At 47.1% G+C, this 17,291-nt stretch overlaps 1 protein-coding gene across 1 annotated transcript; it reads left to right on the forward strand.

The window, feature by feature from the left end:
• Window positions 1-5,584: 5,584 nt before the first annotated feature.
• LOC143834402 (uncharacterized) lies at window positions 5,585-13,031 on the forward strand. The gene is made up of 5 exons (XM_077331229.1): window positions 5,585-5,664; window positions 8,771-9,118; window positions 10,242-10,361; window positions 11,325-11,365; window positions 12,385-13,031. The coding sequence occupies exons 1-5, from the start codon at window positions 5,619-5,621 to the stop codon at window positions 12,544-12,546; spliced, it is 717 nt and encodes a 238-aa protein (XP_077187344.1). The 5' UTR covers window positions 5,585-5,618; the 3' UTR covers window positions 12,547-13,031.
• The last annotated feature ends 4,260 nt before the right edge of the window (window positions 13,032-17,291 follow it).

Here is a 17,291-nt window from a genome sequence, read left to right on the forward strand (position 1 = left end):
CGGGACCAGGGAAATCCCCTTGGTGCTCAGCCCATTTCCTTACTGTCACCTGGGCAAAGGATCCAGGAGAACCCAGCAGTTCAAATGTTTCCTTCCGTCACCAATCCTTCTGTCCTTCTCAGAATAATGGGAGATGAGTACAAGAGGTGTTTCTGAAGGGTTGCCGCTTCTTTTCTGGTAGGATTGTTGGAGGGAGCGACTCAGCATGCCTGGACCTTGTATATAAGTTCATGTTGTGCCTATTTTCCTTCCTTGATGTTTGGAGCTGGCGTTGGATAGAATAAAGAGCTGTTTGATTTGGAAGAATTTTGAGATCTGCGTCTACAGAGACTTGATATTTGGTCATGTTTTGGCAGGTTTTTGCTGGTAGCAAGGAACGTGTTCTATATTCCCACATTTTCATTCATTCATTCATTCATTCATTCATTCATTCATTCATTCACTCACTCACTCACTCACTCACTCACTCACTCACTCACTCATTCATTCATTCATTCATTCATTCATTCATTCATTCATTCATTCATTCATTCATTGCCAGCAGGACAGGAAAAACCTGATCATTGCTTGGTGATCAAAATAATATTAAAGGGACAGTTAGAAGGACCTGTTTAAAAGTTGGCCTGTTTAAAAATTCTTACCTTGATTCTCTGGGGCAATCTGTGCAGCTTGTCTTAGAAGCGGGGGCAATAGGGAATGCGGAACGAGCTGCATTTACTGGTGACGCATAAAAAGATGGAAAAGGGGCCTTTTAAAGAGCTGGACATACCTGGACATCGTGGGACGCTACATCAGTGTGTATAGATGGTGTCTCCTCGAATGGGATGCCTTTCTTTATCTTCACCTGGGATCTGACCTCTGGCCTCTGCCCCCTCCTGTCTCTCTGCCTTTGTCCTCATCTCCTTCCACATGGCCTTCTATAAGATGATTTCTCTCGAAGATACAGTCCCATGCACATGATGCAGGATTAGCTGGCCATTTGTGATAGGGAAAATGCCCTTTAGATTAGGCTTCGCTCTCTTCCTTTGACTGCAAGTTGAATATGAACTGGATCGACTCAAATAAATGTAAGGTTACCTTTTTGGCAATAGATTTCTAGGGAGATTTATTTACTTGACCACCACACTTTGATGACTGGGCAAACTCTGCTGTAGTAACCAAATGTCCCGATAAGGAGCAAGGCATCCCAGGCAGCTACTCCCAAACCTTAGTGATGGAGTGTTTTTCATATGGCCATGGAGGAAATTTGGACCTCAGAGTTCTACCACCTCATTCGGCTGCCCGTGCGGATAATATCTTACATTAGCAGACTAGAGACAGGAAGGAAATGGCTACGCGAAGGCCCAGCAGTTTGTTCGTTCTACCAGGTGTGGTTTCTACAATTTTGCGACTTGGTAACCTAAGAAGACATCAAAGGGCACAGGCACCAAAAGGTGGGGGAAGTAAAGGGACCTGCATTTTTTGATATGGATGAACCAGCCAGTTCTTGGGCTGAAGGCTTTCCATAGTTATTTCAATGACAGTGTAATGACCTGAAAATATGTATCTGCACAATGAGGAGGATTAAAAAAAAGACTTGTACCAGGATGATTATGTGTTTGAGAGACTATATATCTAATTTTGAAGCTGGCCCTAGAGTGTGGGTTTAAGAATCCATATGTGTTTAGGAGCAGATAGATTTAGCTGTTGTATTTTGCTCACCTAAAGATTCCAGAAGACTAAATTTGTTTGATAAAGATGGTGCAGAGTCACTAAGTAAATTGCTAAGAAACAATAATTTTAAGTAGTTCAGAAACTTTGGGTGGGGGCTAGACCAACCTTGATGAAACCATATTAGATTTTGAGTTTGCATTGGTCTCTCCCCTGCATCTTCTCTTTGGTGGCTTCATGATAGATGTTGCTGCCTTCAAGGTTTTAAGAACTAGAGCAACAGCAAATAACTCTTGTTTAAACTCCTCCGGTTTCAAGTAACAAGCAGGGAGTAACCACCAGTTCACTCAACTTCCGCCGTATATTATCTATTTAGACCTGAGATTCTGCTTGTAACACCTGATCAAGGCTCTGATCAGCAGTGATGAATAAATTCAATTACAAAATAGGTTTGCAAAAGCTTCTTTTACTGACTGTTCAAATCAACAAGAGGGAAGATAGAGCAGCACAGTTGGCCTCTGCCTCTGTCCACCATCTTCCAGGCCCCCTCTGTCCACTGGTAAGAGCCAGTTCGGTGTAGTAGTTTGGAGTGCGGACTTCTAATCTGGCAAGCTGGGTTCGGTTCTGCGCTCCCCCACATGCAGCCAGCTGGGTGACCTTGGGCTCGCCACAGCACTGATAAAACTGTTCTGACTGAGCAGGAATATCTGGGCTCCCTTAGCCTCACCCACCTCACAGGGTGTCTGTTGTGGGGAGAGGAAAGGGAAGGCGACTGTAAGTAGCTTTGAGCCTCCTTTAGGTAAAGAAAAGTGGCATATAAGAACCAATTCATCATCATCATCATCTTCTTCTTCTTCTTCTTCTTCTTCTTCTTCTTCTTCTTCTTCTTCTTCTTCTTCTTCTTCTTCTCCTCCTTTGTGGGAGATAGGAGATGGTAGGCTGGCTGTATCTGGGTATGGAAATCCTTAGGGATTTGGGGAAAGATTCCTGTGGAGCACAAGGCCATGGAGTCCATTTGCTCCTGGAGAACAGCTGCATACAAGTAGGGATTCAATCACAACTCCCTGGTGCCACAAGTGGATTAACCATGTGAGAGAGCAGGAATCCGAGACCTATTTCACTTCCCCCTTCCAGTCTTTATTCTCCTCATTTCACACATTCATCTGGGCATGGGTAGTTGGTCTCACAGGGCTGGGGAACTGGGCTCTCTCAAGTGCTCTTCCAGTCACTGCATTTCCGTGAGGTTAATTTACAAGCCTTCCTGGAATAAACAAAGGACAAAGTCTGCCAAGAAAGCTGATAAATCCCAAGCCGGTCTTCACCAAAGCCTCCTCATTGCACACTGGCCTATCCCAGGGAGGGGCTATGCTCAGTGTCAGAGCGCATGCATTGTACACAAAAGGGCCTACCTTCAATATCTGGTAGGCACTGTGTGGAAAGAAATCTTTGTCTGAGAACTGCGGCCTCCCAGAGGAGACCACGATGAGCTAGTTGGACCCACAGTCTGGATCTATATAAGGGCATTTCTTTCATTCCTCTTATTGTTTGTGGTTTCCTATTATAAGTTTGCTCATTCCTTGGATTGTTTTAGGTTCTTCTTTTAGGTTGAAGCTGATTGACTTGCAAGATTAAAATTGCGGGAATTCTCCTGTCTAGGCATGTGCACTCCCCACAAAAATGTGGACCGTTTCGGGTTCAGAGGAACCCAATTCGAACCGTTAAAGGGCTGTCCGAATCAGCTGATTCGGATCCAGCTTCAGCCGAATCAATTTGGACGTCTCCGAAGTGATTCGGCAATTAAAGTCAACGGCACCATTTACTTCAATGGGAATTTTTTTTGTCATCTCCACAGCCTGTGGTTGGGGGTGGGGGTTTGAGTTAGAGGCCCCAAACTTTCAAACTCCCATAAATTTCAAGAAGATTGGGCCAGGAGGTCCGATAGTCACATAGATGTGCCTTAGGAATAGATTTGCCATTTATTATTTTTAAAAAAGCAAGCCCATGCTGCGGTTTGGGGGGAAATGTGCCTGCCAGAAGGCAGCCCCATCTTTCCTTGATGGCTGTGCTCAGAGGCCTTCTGTGACCCTCTGTGCAAAGAGGCCCCCAGCCTTTCCAAATTAGCGGCTACCACACAGCTCTTGGTGAGCGTTGCTCAGCTGGACGGACGCCGAGGCCTGGCCGTGAGTGACAAGGGCTATCGCTCAAGCTCCAAGACGTACTTTTGTGGTCTGCAGAGGCCCTTACTCTCCCTCCTTGTGGTTTGCTCTGAGGCGGCTTTGCAGACCCTGCCTTTCTAGTGCTGCTACTTGAAGGGCCTCAGACACATCTCTCAGGACGGGCTGGGGGGGGTCTAACGGACACTGACTGAACCAAAGAGGGGGAACCAGAGAGGAAAGAGCCGGCAGACACCGTGGCTGATTGAGCTGATCAGCAAGATTGCAAGAAGGAACCGAGTCAGGCTGAGTTGCCCACGGAATCTAGCGACATAAAGGTTGCTTTGCAGGTTCATATCAAAGGTCCATCTCTTCCAGCATTCTGGGTCCCCCAGTGGTCAGCAAGATGCATCTAGAGACTCACAAGCTGGACCTGCAGGTCTCTTGATGCTTAAGCCAAGGCCAGGTATTGGTGAGAATAGCTGGGTCGAGAGCAAGGCTAAAATAAATATCATTCCAGTTTTAGTGTATGTGCTGCCAAAGCAAACGTCTGTCTGTCTGTCTGTCTGTCATCAGCATTCCAATTTTAGTACATGTGCTGTCAAAGTGAACAATAGCATCTATCATCTCTCTCTCTCTCTGTGTCTCTCTTATCTGCCGGTGGCCCCTTGAAGAAGAACGTACTTCTTTAAAATGTTGTATGTCTTTAAGGGGTTGCTGGACTCCTGTTGTATTTTGAAAGGCGGGGGGTGTTCATTTCTGATGAAAATAGATAACGGAGCTTAAGTCCCCTTCAGACTTCAGGGAGGAGAGTAGATCCACGATGAAGCACAAGCCTTGTAGGCAGAAGATCCCAGGCAGCATCTTTAGTTAGAAAGGATTCTTAGGGGGAAATACCTTGGCTGGGGTCCTCGTTGGGACAGGACCAGGTAAAGTGGACTGATGTCCTGACTCATGGTAAGGCAACTTCACAGGCTGCTAGACTGCTTCCTTTTAACTGGGAAGCCTTGTGTGGTTTAGTGATTGGGGAAAAGTGAGGCTGTGCCTGGGCCTGAAAGATGACAACTCCTGCTCTGGTTGCCATGGGAGGCCTGTTTTGATTGACCTGATCTGATCTCCTCAGATCTTAGAAGTTCAGCAGGGGCAGAGGAGAGACCATTGAGGAAGACTAGGGTCGCTTCCCTGTAGCAGGTGATGGTACCTTGCCTTGGAGACCTTATGGGGTCACCATTAAGTCAGCGGCAACTGGATGGGACTTTCCTCCACCAGGTCCCTTACAGAATCATAGTATTGGAAGGGACCTCCTGGGTCATCCAGTCCAACCCCCTGCACTATGCAGGACGCTCCCAACCCTATTGCTCATCTACTGTCACCTGCCACCCCCTTGAACCTTCACAAAACCAGCCTCTCTGTCAGATGGCTATCCAGCCTCTGTTTAAACATTTCCAAAGATGGAGAACCCACCATCTCCCAAGGAAGCCTTCTCAGACCTGATAACTGGAGACCTTGAGGACCGAGTGGAGTCTTTCCACAGACTTAGCAAGAGCTTTACTCCTGATCTTTGGATCTTTGCAAAAGGGCTAGAGAGTTTTGGGGGTGGGTGGGTCAAAGGGGCTGTTGATTGACAGATTTGAGCGAATATGACCACTGGTTTCCTGTGCACCGGCTACAACCTGGTAGCGGCTATTATTTCCGGCCACTAGCGTGTATTTTCCATTGTCTCATGTCCTACGAAAGCCGCCTGTGAAGACATGTTCTGCGCACACAGCCCAGAGCTGACACGGGTTGCACGACGACCAGCTCTCTTCATGCCCGATGATGACTTTGAGGTGTCTGGGCTTCTGTTTTACCATCTGGGCAGGTAAGTAACCGTTCCATGGTTGTGGCACCTTAAAGCCTGTCTTTTCCATAGATGCCACTTTCTGTTGCCTAGAGAGACCGTTTTCCTATTTCTGCTTCGCAGGACAAGCCTTTCTGAGTCCCAGTAGAAGATCTTTGATGAGATTCTAGGCCAAAATGCTGTGTCTGCTCTTTCTGCAGTCCATTCCCTCCACTGTTCCTGCCCATGCCTGGACGGGGAATGCCTGCCCGCCCGCCCGCCCGCCTGCCTGCCCGCCCATCCGTCCATCTATCTATCTATCTATCTATCTATCTATCTATCTATCTATCTATCTATCTATCTATCTATCTATCTATCTATCTATCTATCTATCTATCTATCTATCTATCTATCGATCGATCGATCGATCGATCGATCGATCGATCGATCGATCTATCTATCTATCTATCTATCTATCTATCTATCTATCTATCTATCTATCTATCTATCTATCTATCTATCTATCTATCTATCTATCTATCTATCTATCTATCTATCTATCTATCTATCTATCTATGATTGTAAGGAGTCTTGAAAGGGAGAATAGAGATGAAATAATATACTCATTACATCCATCTACAGAGCTCCAAGTGGTAAAAGTGTCTGTTGTGGGGAGAGGAAAGGGAAGGCAATTGTAAGCTTCTCTGAGACTCCTTTGGGTAGAGAAAAGCGGCATATAAGAACCAACTCTTCTTCTTCTTCTTCTTCTTCTTCTTCTTCTTCTTCTTCTTCTTCTTCTTCTTCTTCTTCTTCTTCTTCTTCCCTTCCCTTCCCTTCCCTTCCCTTCCCTTCCCTTCCCTTCCCTTCCCTTCCCTTCCCTTCCCTTCCCTTCCCTTCCCTTCCCTTCCCTTCCCTTCCCTTCCTCTCCCCGACGGACACCCTGTGAGGTTGGTGGGGCTGAGAGAGCTTTGACAGGACTGCTCTGTGAGAACAGCTCTAACAGGTCTGTGATGAGCCCAAGGCCACCCAGCTGCATGTGGAGGAGCGGGAATGAAACCTGGTTCACCAGATTAGAAACTGCTGCTCTTAACTACAACACCTAATTGGCTCTTTAAAAGTTTAACTAATAAGATCTCCCTTGCTGTACCAGACCCATGATACCTCTTAGATAGGTTTAGGAGGATACCCATGTTGGCTTGGAGCAGAAGAGTTCGATTCTAGTCCAGTAGCACCTTAGAAAACAAAAATATTTCAGAGTGTGAGTTTTTGCAAGCGAAAGTTCCCTTCCTCAGATATCTTTGATTATTGAAAGCCTATCCCTGAACAATATTTTGATCTCAGAGGTGCTACTGGACTTCTATTGAGTATCGAACTCTGTTATTCATCGATCAGAAAAAGACGGCTCGGTGTTCAAAAGTATTCTGCGTCTAAATGGGGTGAGTTCTTGCTTCTTGCTGTGGAAGGCCACAAACACATCAGGTTTACTGGCAACCAATTTGGGTTCCGAACTCATTTTGAGGTGCTGGTTTTTATCTTTAAAGCCCTACATGGACAGTGTCTGTGGCTATTCAAGGAAGCAGCGGGACCAAAAAGTGTCTCCCTGGTCACCGAATTCCAGTCATGGATCTCTGCTGTCACCTTTGGGGGCTCAGTTGTTCCCCACAATCCTCACAGCCTGTTTTTGATACTGTCTCACAAGGCCACTTGAGACTTGCCGTGTTCAAGAGCCTAGCCTGATTAAATAACAATGTATTATTATTTTTGGAAGAAAGCTTTTAGCCTCCAAGAATGAGGGAATTTGAATCCTCCCTGCTAAGATAACAAAGCTCATTTAGGTCAAATGACATTTACGGCTGGAGTTTCCTGGTTGCTACGCCTGATATTTGTTAGATGCTTAAAACTACCCACGGGGTTGGGGTCGGGGAATTTGGATCAGGGCTACAGTGTGGGTAGTCTGGAGCCATTTCCCTCATCAGACCCCCCTCCGCCTCCTCAGTTGCCTAAAACCTACCAGATATTGTGATTGACTTTTCTTTTTTGCCTCATGGTAGCCCTGAAAGGGGGATTTCTCCTTCCCAAGTTCTGTTTTTACAACAGCTTGGTTAAGAGCGGCGGCCTCTGATCTGGAGAGCTGGCTTAGATTCCCTGCTCCTCCACATGCAGCCAGCTGGATGATCTGGGGCTAGTCCCAGTCCTGTTAGAGAGCAGTTCTCGCAGAACAGTTGTCAGGGCTTTCTCAGCCCCGCCTACCACACAGGGCCTCTGTTGTGGAGAGAGGAAGGGAAATGCCTTTGTAAGCCGCTTTGAGACACCTTCCGGGTAAAAAGCGGGATATAAAGACCAACTCTTCTTCAAATAATATCAGGAGTTCCTGTCGCAGAACTTCAACATACTGTAAGAGACAGTTTGGTGTAGTGGTTAGGAGTGCGGACTTCTAATCTGGCATGCCAGGTTCGATTCTGCACTCCCCCACATGCAGCCAGCTGGGTGACCTTGGGCTCGCCACGGCACTGATAAAACTGTTCTGACCGGGCAGTGATATCAGCGCTCTCTCAGCCTCACCCACCCCACAGGGTGTCTGTTGTGGGGAGAGGAATGGGAAGGTGACTGTAAGCCGCTTTGAGCCTCCTTCAGGTAGGGAAAAGCGGCATATAAGAACCAACTCTTCTTCTTCTTCTTCTAATTTGGTTGGAGATGAGACAGAATTTTGACGGCTGTCTGGTTTGATCCAGACATGCTGTTGTGGGAGAGGGTTTCCCCTTTTAAGGACCATCAGACTCTTACTGTTTAGATCAGGGGTAGTCAAACTGCGGCCCTCCAGATGTCCATGGACTACAATTCCCAGGAGCCCCTGCCAGCGAATGCTGGCAGGGGGCTCCTGGGAGTTGTAGTCCATGGACACCTGGAGGGCCGCAGTTTGACTACCCCTGGTTTAGATCTATAAGTTCATTGAGTTGTGCTGTAAGTAAGTCCACACGCCAGAAAGGGTCTAATACAAGACTCGCTTGTGCCCTTCAACAGGCCAAAACGGTTTCTTTATAATGGGCTCCCGTCCCTAAGCATAAATCCAGATTGCATGTCGCTTTGTTTATCAGCCTGTCCTAATGCCTTGTCACCTTCTTACTCCACCTTATCACGATTCTTACAGTTTCTCTGGCTCAGGATCTTGTGGTCACCCAGCCCATCTCTGCTCAAGGGACTGAAGGTGGCTCCGTCGTATTGCCTTGCTCTTACCACACGACCTCCAAGCCAAAGGTTGGCAGCTACCAGTGGGTGAAGGATCCAGGCCTGGCGGTCAAGAAATCCACCCCAGAATTCATGGGGAGGGTGAACTGCACCTCCGACCAGCACTTCCTCTTGGACAGGAGGGCAGACCTGGAGATACGGGATCTGAGACATTATGACTCGGGCATCTACAGATGTGTGGTGAACATCCACGGCCTCCAGGAAGCCTCGGGGAACGGGACGGAGCTCCAAGTGGTAAAAGCAGCCGTGGGTAAGGAGGTCAGGTCTGGCAGAAGGAAAATAATTTGTCAGAATGAAGGAAGGTAGAAGAAGAGTTGGTCTTTATAACCCGCTTTTCTCTACCCAAAGGAGTCTCAAAGCAGCTTACAATCGCCTTCCCTTCCCCTCCCCACAACAGACACCCTTTGTGGTAGGTGGGGCTGAGAGAACTCTGACAGAACTGCTCTGTGAGGACAGCTCTGTGACTGGCTCAAGGTCACCCAGCTGGCTGCATGGGGAGGAGGAGGAAATCAAACCCAGCTCAAGTTGCTGCTCTTAGCCACTGGAAGGCGCTGGAACTTGGATTGAAACTACGCATGTGAGATTCATGTTCGGATCCCCCAACGTTTTATTTTTATTTGAAAAGCAGCTGCAGTGGGGAGAATCTGGATTAGATCACAGCTGCAGGGCTGAAAGGACTGTTTTAATCCTGTTTCTCTTTTTGCTTTCTCAGCTAAATGACTGCCTACCTGAATCTATCCCATGCGGGGGGGGGGGGCTGAGAAGGAAAATACAAGTAGGTGCGTTCATTGAGAGGGGAGTGGGCTACAGCATGAAATGCCGGGTGGCAGACTTTGGACTTGTATATAGGTCAGAGAAAAAGTTTCTTCCACTTATGTTGCAGCAACTCAGCAGAGCAAAGAGAATCTGTAAGGTCCATCTAAGAAGCCAACGAGTAACTGTTGGCTGCCAATTCTTCGCTGGCTGTTTTCAGAGATGTCACAGGATGTTCACTAACATTCCAACTACTAAGGGGAAGTGTGAGTCCCGCATTGTTGACCAACAGTGACCTAACAGAGTCCAAAATGGAACGTGGGTTGGGTTAGTTAGGACTAAAATATTTTCATCCCTCCCTCTTGAGACACATGCAGGATGGAGGGTTGTACGGCTGGGTTGCTATATCCTGAAGTATATTTCAAAATCCTGTGTATTTGGAAAATACACACACAACCATTAGTTGCAGATCTCTTAGATTGGGTCTAAATCTTACTCACATGTTTTGCCATTTGGGGAGAAGGAGATGTATATTTGGACCGGGTGGCTTCTTTTTTCTCTAAGCTCAGTCCTGCAATTTTATGCCTCCAGTTTTCCATTTATTCTCTCTCTTCTGACAGCGCCTAAGGACAATGAAGAGGGTGTCTTGTGGCTGATGGAGCTTGGGGCTGGCCTGGGCTCTGTCCTAGCGGCCTCTGCAGCTGTTTCTCTGATAATTCTGTGCTGTAGGAGGAAGCGAGGTGAGGATGGAGGAGTTGTGGGCCTTGATGGTTTGTGGGCTGAGGGCAGGGCTGCCATCTCCAGCTCAGGAAATCCCTGGGTATTTGAAGGTGGTCCCATGGAAAGAGCTCACCAGGGAAGTGTTGCTATAGCGCCCACCCTCCCAATCTGCAGTTTTCCTCAGAGGAAATGATCCCTGCAGCCTGCAGACCAGTGTAATCCCAGAAGAAATCCAGCCTCTCCGTGAGGTTGGCAGCTCCAGCTGTGGGCCAGATTTGCTTCTGGTATTCTGGTCTCACAGGTATACCTCCTGATGGCACCTTGGCTTTGGCCAGAGTATAACACAAAGTGTAGGACTAGATGGGCCAGTGGCCTGACCCAGCATGGTTTCTCAGATGTTTTTATGTTCTCCAAGAAATAAGTGTGAAAATTGTGTGCGTGTGAGGAAATAGGTGTTCCTGCACCTGGGAGAGGGTGGAACCTACATGCTTACTCCCTCCTTAAACCACCTCCTCAGTCCTGCTCCAGCCTGCCTGTTAACGCGGGCGGTGATGTCACTTCCCGTGACATGTCACTTCGGGGGGGGGGGGGCGTAACAAGGAGGCGTGGCCATCTGACATCACTTCTGGGCCTCCTCGAAACCTGGAATATTATTTCAGGGGTGCCTCCACGGTCAACAGGTGCCCTAGAGTGTCCCAAACTGATGGAGCCCCAGCAGTAGAAAAGAGCAAGATTCCAGGGGCACCTTAAAGAATAACAAAATTTGAAGCAGGGGGATGGACTTTTGCGAGTCGCTGCTGACGCGGAAGAACAGTGACTCACAAAAGCGCCTCCCCTGCCACCCATTTTGTTCGTCTTTCGGCTGCTACTGGACTCTTCGCTCTCTTCTACTGCTACAGATGGAGTCCAGGAGCTGTCATATAAAGACCAGGGATGGTCTGGATTGTGTCCCACTGACTGAATTAATCCGCTGCATTTCACAGGTCGCCGAGCAAGGGGAGCCAGAGCTAAAGGCCCAAGCCAGGTAAACAAGACCCGCTCTCCCACCATAGCCAGCACATGGGTGGAAATCAGATTGGTGGTCCTCAGTTCAGTGCGGTGAGGCCCGGTGTAGCTTGGTTCTGAGAGTCTGAACTGTCCGGGGGAGATGGGGGCGACATAGAGAGAAAGGGTCCATTCCAGTGCCCCAGCACCATTTAGGGTTGCCAACTCCTGCATGGGAAATACCTGGAGATTTGGGAGTGGAGCCTGGGAGGGAAAGGGTGTGAAGAGGAGAGAGCAGGGTAGGAGCCTTCCAAAGCTGCCGTTTTCTCCAGGAGAACTTTTCTGTCATCTGGAGATGTAATCCTGGAAGATCTCCAGCCCCTGCCTGGAGATTGGCAGCACCTGCCATGACCTCAATTCAAACATCCTGTAAAGGCTGTTTTTTTTACTCTTCTGCAGTGGGATTTGATTTGAGAAGAAGAAGAGTTGGTTTTTGTACCCTGGTTTTCACAGCCCAAAGGAGTCTCAAAGCGTCTTACAATCGCTTTCCCTTCATATCCCCACAGCAGATACCCTGTGGGGGAAGTGGGGCTGGAAAGAGCTCTGAAAGAACTGCTCTGTGAGAACAGCTCTGACAGAACTGTGACTTGCCCAAGGTCACCCAGCTGGCTGCAGGTGGAGGAGTGGGGAATCAAACCTTGCATGCAAGATTAGAAGCTTCCGCTCTTAACCATTACACCCCGCTGGCTCCTTTAGATCAGGGGTAGTCAAACTGCGGCCCTCCAGATGTCCATGGACTACAATTCCCAGGAGCCCCCTGCCAGCATTTGCTGGCAGGGGGCTCCTGGGAATTGTAGTCCATGGACATCTGGAGGGCTGCAGTTTGACTACCCCTGCTTTAGATCTTCAATATGTGTCATTTGTACATGAGGTAAAGTGAGGCGTTTTCCAGCTCCCAAACTCAGTCCCTCTGCTACTCTCTCAGTACCAGCTCTCAGTGAACATCTGTGGTCATCCATCCCTTGAAGGTCTGTTGACTTCTTCATATATTTTCTGTAGGACCCCGAGGCAAAGGCAGAGGCGACATCTGTGCCAGACTTGAATTACGTGGAACTCACTGTCATTAAAAAGGGGACGAGAATCCAGACTGAAAGAGAAACTATCACGTACGCTTCTGTGGAGAAGCATGGGAAAGATGCCCTTTCTGATCATTCAGGCTAGTGGGATCTTGAGGCAGGATCGATCGGCAGCAGGACAGAGGAGAGAAAAAGATAGAAGAGTAAGCCATTCCCTCCATCTTGTCGCTAGGTTGTTTTTTTTTTTTTTTGACATGTTGGAATTACTTCAAAGCACATTTCTCTCGGAAAGGATGCCTTAAAAGGCGTGACATTTTTTTCTTCCAGGTAAAGTGGTTGATGCCTTACAATTTTTAATTCAACATTCTTTCAACAGCAGCACTGGAAAAATAAATATCGAACTCTTCAAATGTCTATTGACTATACAGATGTGTAAAGTAAATCTAATCAGTTTCAGGAAAGCTCTTGAAATGCCAAGTTTTTATTTTTTTTTAAATGCATAACTATTAAAAAGGTTTGTTGCTATTTCAACAAAGTTTTATTAAGATCCAGAAGTATGCGCTTGGTTCTTCTTCTTAGCTTTTCTTTGCCGTAGGAATAGAAAGTTCCTTCCCATTTCTCATCCTCACCCCAGGACTGTCGATGATCTTATTATCTTGACAATTTATACTGCATTTTAGGATGAATCTGCACTAGGATTTTTATCCCTGGTGACCTTGAATTAAAGAAAGTCATCTACATGTGATTTGATTTCCATTTTGATATTTAGCGTTTAAATTTTCCCTCCACAACGTCTATGATTGATTTGCACTGACCCTACTTTTCGTCCGCGATATCCAGGAGCGGATATAACTAGCTACATTTGAGGAAACTGCTCCGAGAGACCCAGTATTGTGTAGATGTTCTGCGTTTTGCCGGATTAACTTCCTCCCTGGCTCCTCCAAATCTGAGGTAGCGAAGCGGTCTGTTGCTGATTGGTCAGGGCGTCAGTTCAAAGACTGCCTGATTTCTGGTTGCCATTCCCTTGCAAGATTTATTTTTTGCCCTCATTTTGGGATCTGTTTTAAAGTGACTGCACTCCAAAAGCCCACACTTCTCTCAGCAGAGATTTGCCTCTTGGATTTACTTTCCCCTCCTCGTTCTCTGAGAGGCTGCTGCCTCCCCCCCCCACTCCTGCAGGAAAAGAAAGATAAACAAGCATCCTGGTGCTGCACTTGCCCCTCCCCCAGCTTGCTCTGGCTGTAGACTCGGGAGTCAAGAGGCAGGAAATAAAGCACTCTCCAGCCTTGTGCTCCTTCAGTGCTGGCTGGAGCCTTGCCTGACTGCCCCATCCCTCAATCAAGTGGGAAAGAGATGAAAAATTGAGACAATGCAAATTCAGAAGGGTTACATGTTTAAAATAGGGGGAAGGGAAGGCTGTAGATACAGGTTCAAATCGACCAGAATTCGGCAAGATTTACAGTGGAAAAAAATGTGAGTGCAGATTCTACCTTAGAACGTGAACCTTACAATGTATGTCTGTAAAGACAGAGTCAAATGCCGCTGCTATCGTGACCAGGGATAGGATTTTAAAAAGGCCACCAGAGGGTGCTGCTGTCTCTCTGTCTAGAAATTTATCTTTCTAAAAGGGAAGGACGGGGCAGGCTGCAGCTCTGAGATGTCAACAGCAGGCGGGAATCTTGCTTTGTTGAAACAAATGCTATGTGCTGTGCTATAAACACAGAAGAATCAGCTGAGACGGGACAGAGAGCATATTCAGTATATTTTCAGACAGCTACAGGATGGTTCCAGGGATTTTTGGGGAGAGGGGAGGGCTGTGCAGAGAATGCTCAGGGCCCCCTTTCTGCTGTCACGCCCTCAACTATATCCCTCCCATCCACCTATATGGCCCTCCACTAGTGCCTACCTGTGCATCTTTCCCTTTCACCATACCGATGATCTGCATGCCCGTCTTGGTGGTTCTGGGTCATTTTTATGCATTTATGTTTTTTTGTAGTCCCCTTATATCACTGATGACGCTCTAGGAATTTTTCAGGACTCTATGGTTTTTACCATAAAGATTTGCGGAATTCCTAGAGTGTCACTTCCAGGTGCAAACCTGAAAGCGACATCACGGCATCACATGTCTGCAGTCTCTACCCATATCCTCTGGGGGTTGCAACTGAAGACTGGAAATCCTACTGCCCCACTTTGGGGTATGCTGATGTATTCCTTGCTGGTAAAGCACTACTGACACACCACTTATAACCCTGAATGCTCTGAGCAGACTATTCATAACAGAAACTTCACCTCCAAGAAGCCACTCTTTGGAGGACCAAACTTGTGTATATAAATTTGCCCGACACTGAAGTATGGCTTATCTGAATGCCTGGATTAATCAGCGCCAAATGGATTTCACGCACATCAGGAAAATTGGATTTACAAAACATTGCAAGGGTGGAATGGATTTTACAAGAGAACTTGGATTTACAAGATATCACACAAGAAAAGCAGGGAAGAGCGGAAGGCAGGCATTTTGCCAGCGAATTGTATGAAGATTATTTCTCCGTTTCATTTCCTCGAGTTTTCCGTGGTGAATTTGACCCTGAAGCAAGATCTTCTGGCTCAGGGCTTTTATCTTCAGTACTTCCTGCCTCTTGAAAGCAGAAACTCTCTGGAAGATGCCTTTGTGACTCCTTTGTTCATCACACCACTGAAGAGGAAGAAGGAAAAACTGTGAAACCAGAAGAATAATGGGTACTTGGGCATCTTCCCAGCTCTGTAAAATCAAGGACAGATTGTGGGCTGAAATTCCCTGAAGGGCACAAGAACAATGAAGCAAACTGCATAGTGAGGTTTCTAAAATCTCTGGTAAGGAGCGTGGTCAGTGATGGCCCAAGGCACCGAAAATCGCTATTGCCAACTTTTCAACTGGTTCCAAAGGTCCCCGTAATACCAGCTAGATCTGCAGCAAATGCAAGGTGAGATTCTGGACTCCCCTTCCATGGAAAGCTTCCCTGCCTGGTCCCAAACATTAGCAGTGGATCACAGAATCATAGAGTTGGAAGGGACCTCCTGGGTCATCTAGTCCAACCCCCTGCACCAGGCAGGACACCCACAACCCTATCGCTCATCCACTGTCACCTGCCACCCCCTTGAATCCTGAAATGGATGCCTTTCTCGTGCGCTTGATGACTGTGAAACTCATGTTTATTTTCCAGGGTGGAAAGATGAAAAACCAATGATGTTTCCTTTCGTCAATATGTTGGTCATTCGCTCTCTAGCATGCCTGAAAGCTCACGGGCCGCCCATCCTGGTTGCTTTGCACTGTGGTCTCCGAGACCGTTTCTGTGGCTGCATCGATCGCAGAACCATGCAAGATAGGAGCTGAGATAAACCCAGCCTGATTGTGTGAAGAGCGGGGTGGGGGGGGTTGCTTTTTAGAATTCGTGCTGCATTTCCCGGACGCATGAGGTCAGGCGTGCTAGATCGGCGGGTCCCGTCATGGACAAAATAACAGAAAGGATTAACGAATGAAGGGGAGGGCAAGGCTCAGAGGTCCAAACGCAAAATGGCCCTTCGGAGTATGGTTTCAGGACCCTTAGTCAAACGATGAAGAGAGGGACTTTTTAAACAGCTAGAGAAGAGGAGAAGGTTTTTATGCCATGTTTTCCTCTACCGTAAGGAGTCTTCACGCAGGTTATGATTGCCGATTGCCTTTCCCGTCCTCTCCCCATTAGATTAAACATTTTAATACCTTTAATACACTTCATCACAACTTTGAAACACAAATGTTGATCATATAATCTCTGTGAATAATAATAATAATAATAATAATAATAATAATAATAATAATAATAATAATAATAATAATAATATAGAATCATAGAGTTGAAAGGGACCTCCAGGGTCATCTAGTCCAACTCCCTGCACTATGCAGGGCACTCACAACCCTATTGCTCATCCAGAAGAAGAAGAAGAAGAAGAAGAGTTGGTTCTTATATGCCGCTTTTCCCTACCCGAAGGAGGCTCAAAGCGGCTTACAGTCGCCTTCCCATTCCTCTCCCCACTGTCACCTGCCACCCCCTTGAACCTTCACAGAATCAGCCTCTCTGTCAGATGGCTATCCAGCTTCTGTTTAAAAATTTCCAAAGATGGAGAACCCACCACCTCCTGAGGAAGCCTGTTCCACTGAGAAACCGCTCTAACTGTCAGGAATGTCTTCTCACATGACCCAGAAGTAATGCCATAATAATAATAATAATAATCTCTGGGAATAATAATAATCTCTGGGATGTTGGGGTGGCACTCTGGAATTTGTGCAAAAACTCTCTGTTAAATTTGACTTCTACCATAGAGCTTTTGCCCAAATTCCAGAGTGTCACCCCGATGCCCTGGATGTGATGACATCACTCCCAGGTCATGTGGGCAGTGATGTGGGCATGTTCCTATACATCAGATGGATCTTCCTCATTCTTGAGAAGTTCCCCACCTACACCGACCAGGGGCCTGGAAACAGGGGACCCCTCCTCGATCAGGGGCAGGGTCTGCCAACCCTAACATGTGGACACCAACTTCATGAGTCAGTGATCATGCACTGGTGGGGAGTGGGCCAACACATTTATGCCATCTGTCCCTTTATGTACATTCTGTCAATGCCAGGAGGGGTTGTGTGTAGAGGTCTCCTAGGAGGCAGTTTCCAATGTTCAAAAGATTGCTGCACTGGCCCTGACAATATAATTTTAAGGGACAACAAAATTTTAAATTGGCAGAATTTGAATACGCATAGAGGACCATGCCGCTTTTAAGCACCATGCCGCTTAAAAGAATAAAATGGTCTCATTGTGATGAGAAACAACTTTGTATAGTAAGAGGAGAGAGAGAGTGTCCTCGCCTGTCTAACTGTTCTGT

This window comes from Paroedura picta, chromosome 3 (genome assembly GCF_049243985.1).
Source record: "Paroedura picta isolate Pp20150507F chromosome 3, Ppicta_v3.0, whole genome shotgun sequence".
Lineage (NCBI taxonomy): Eukaryota > Metazoa > Chordata > Lepidosauria > Squamata > Gekkonidae > Paroedura > Paroedura picta.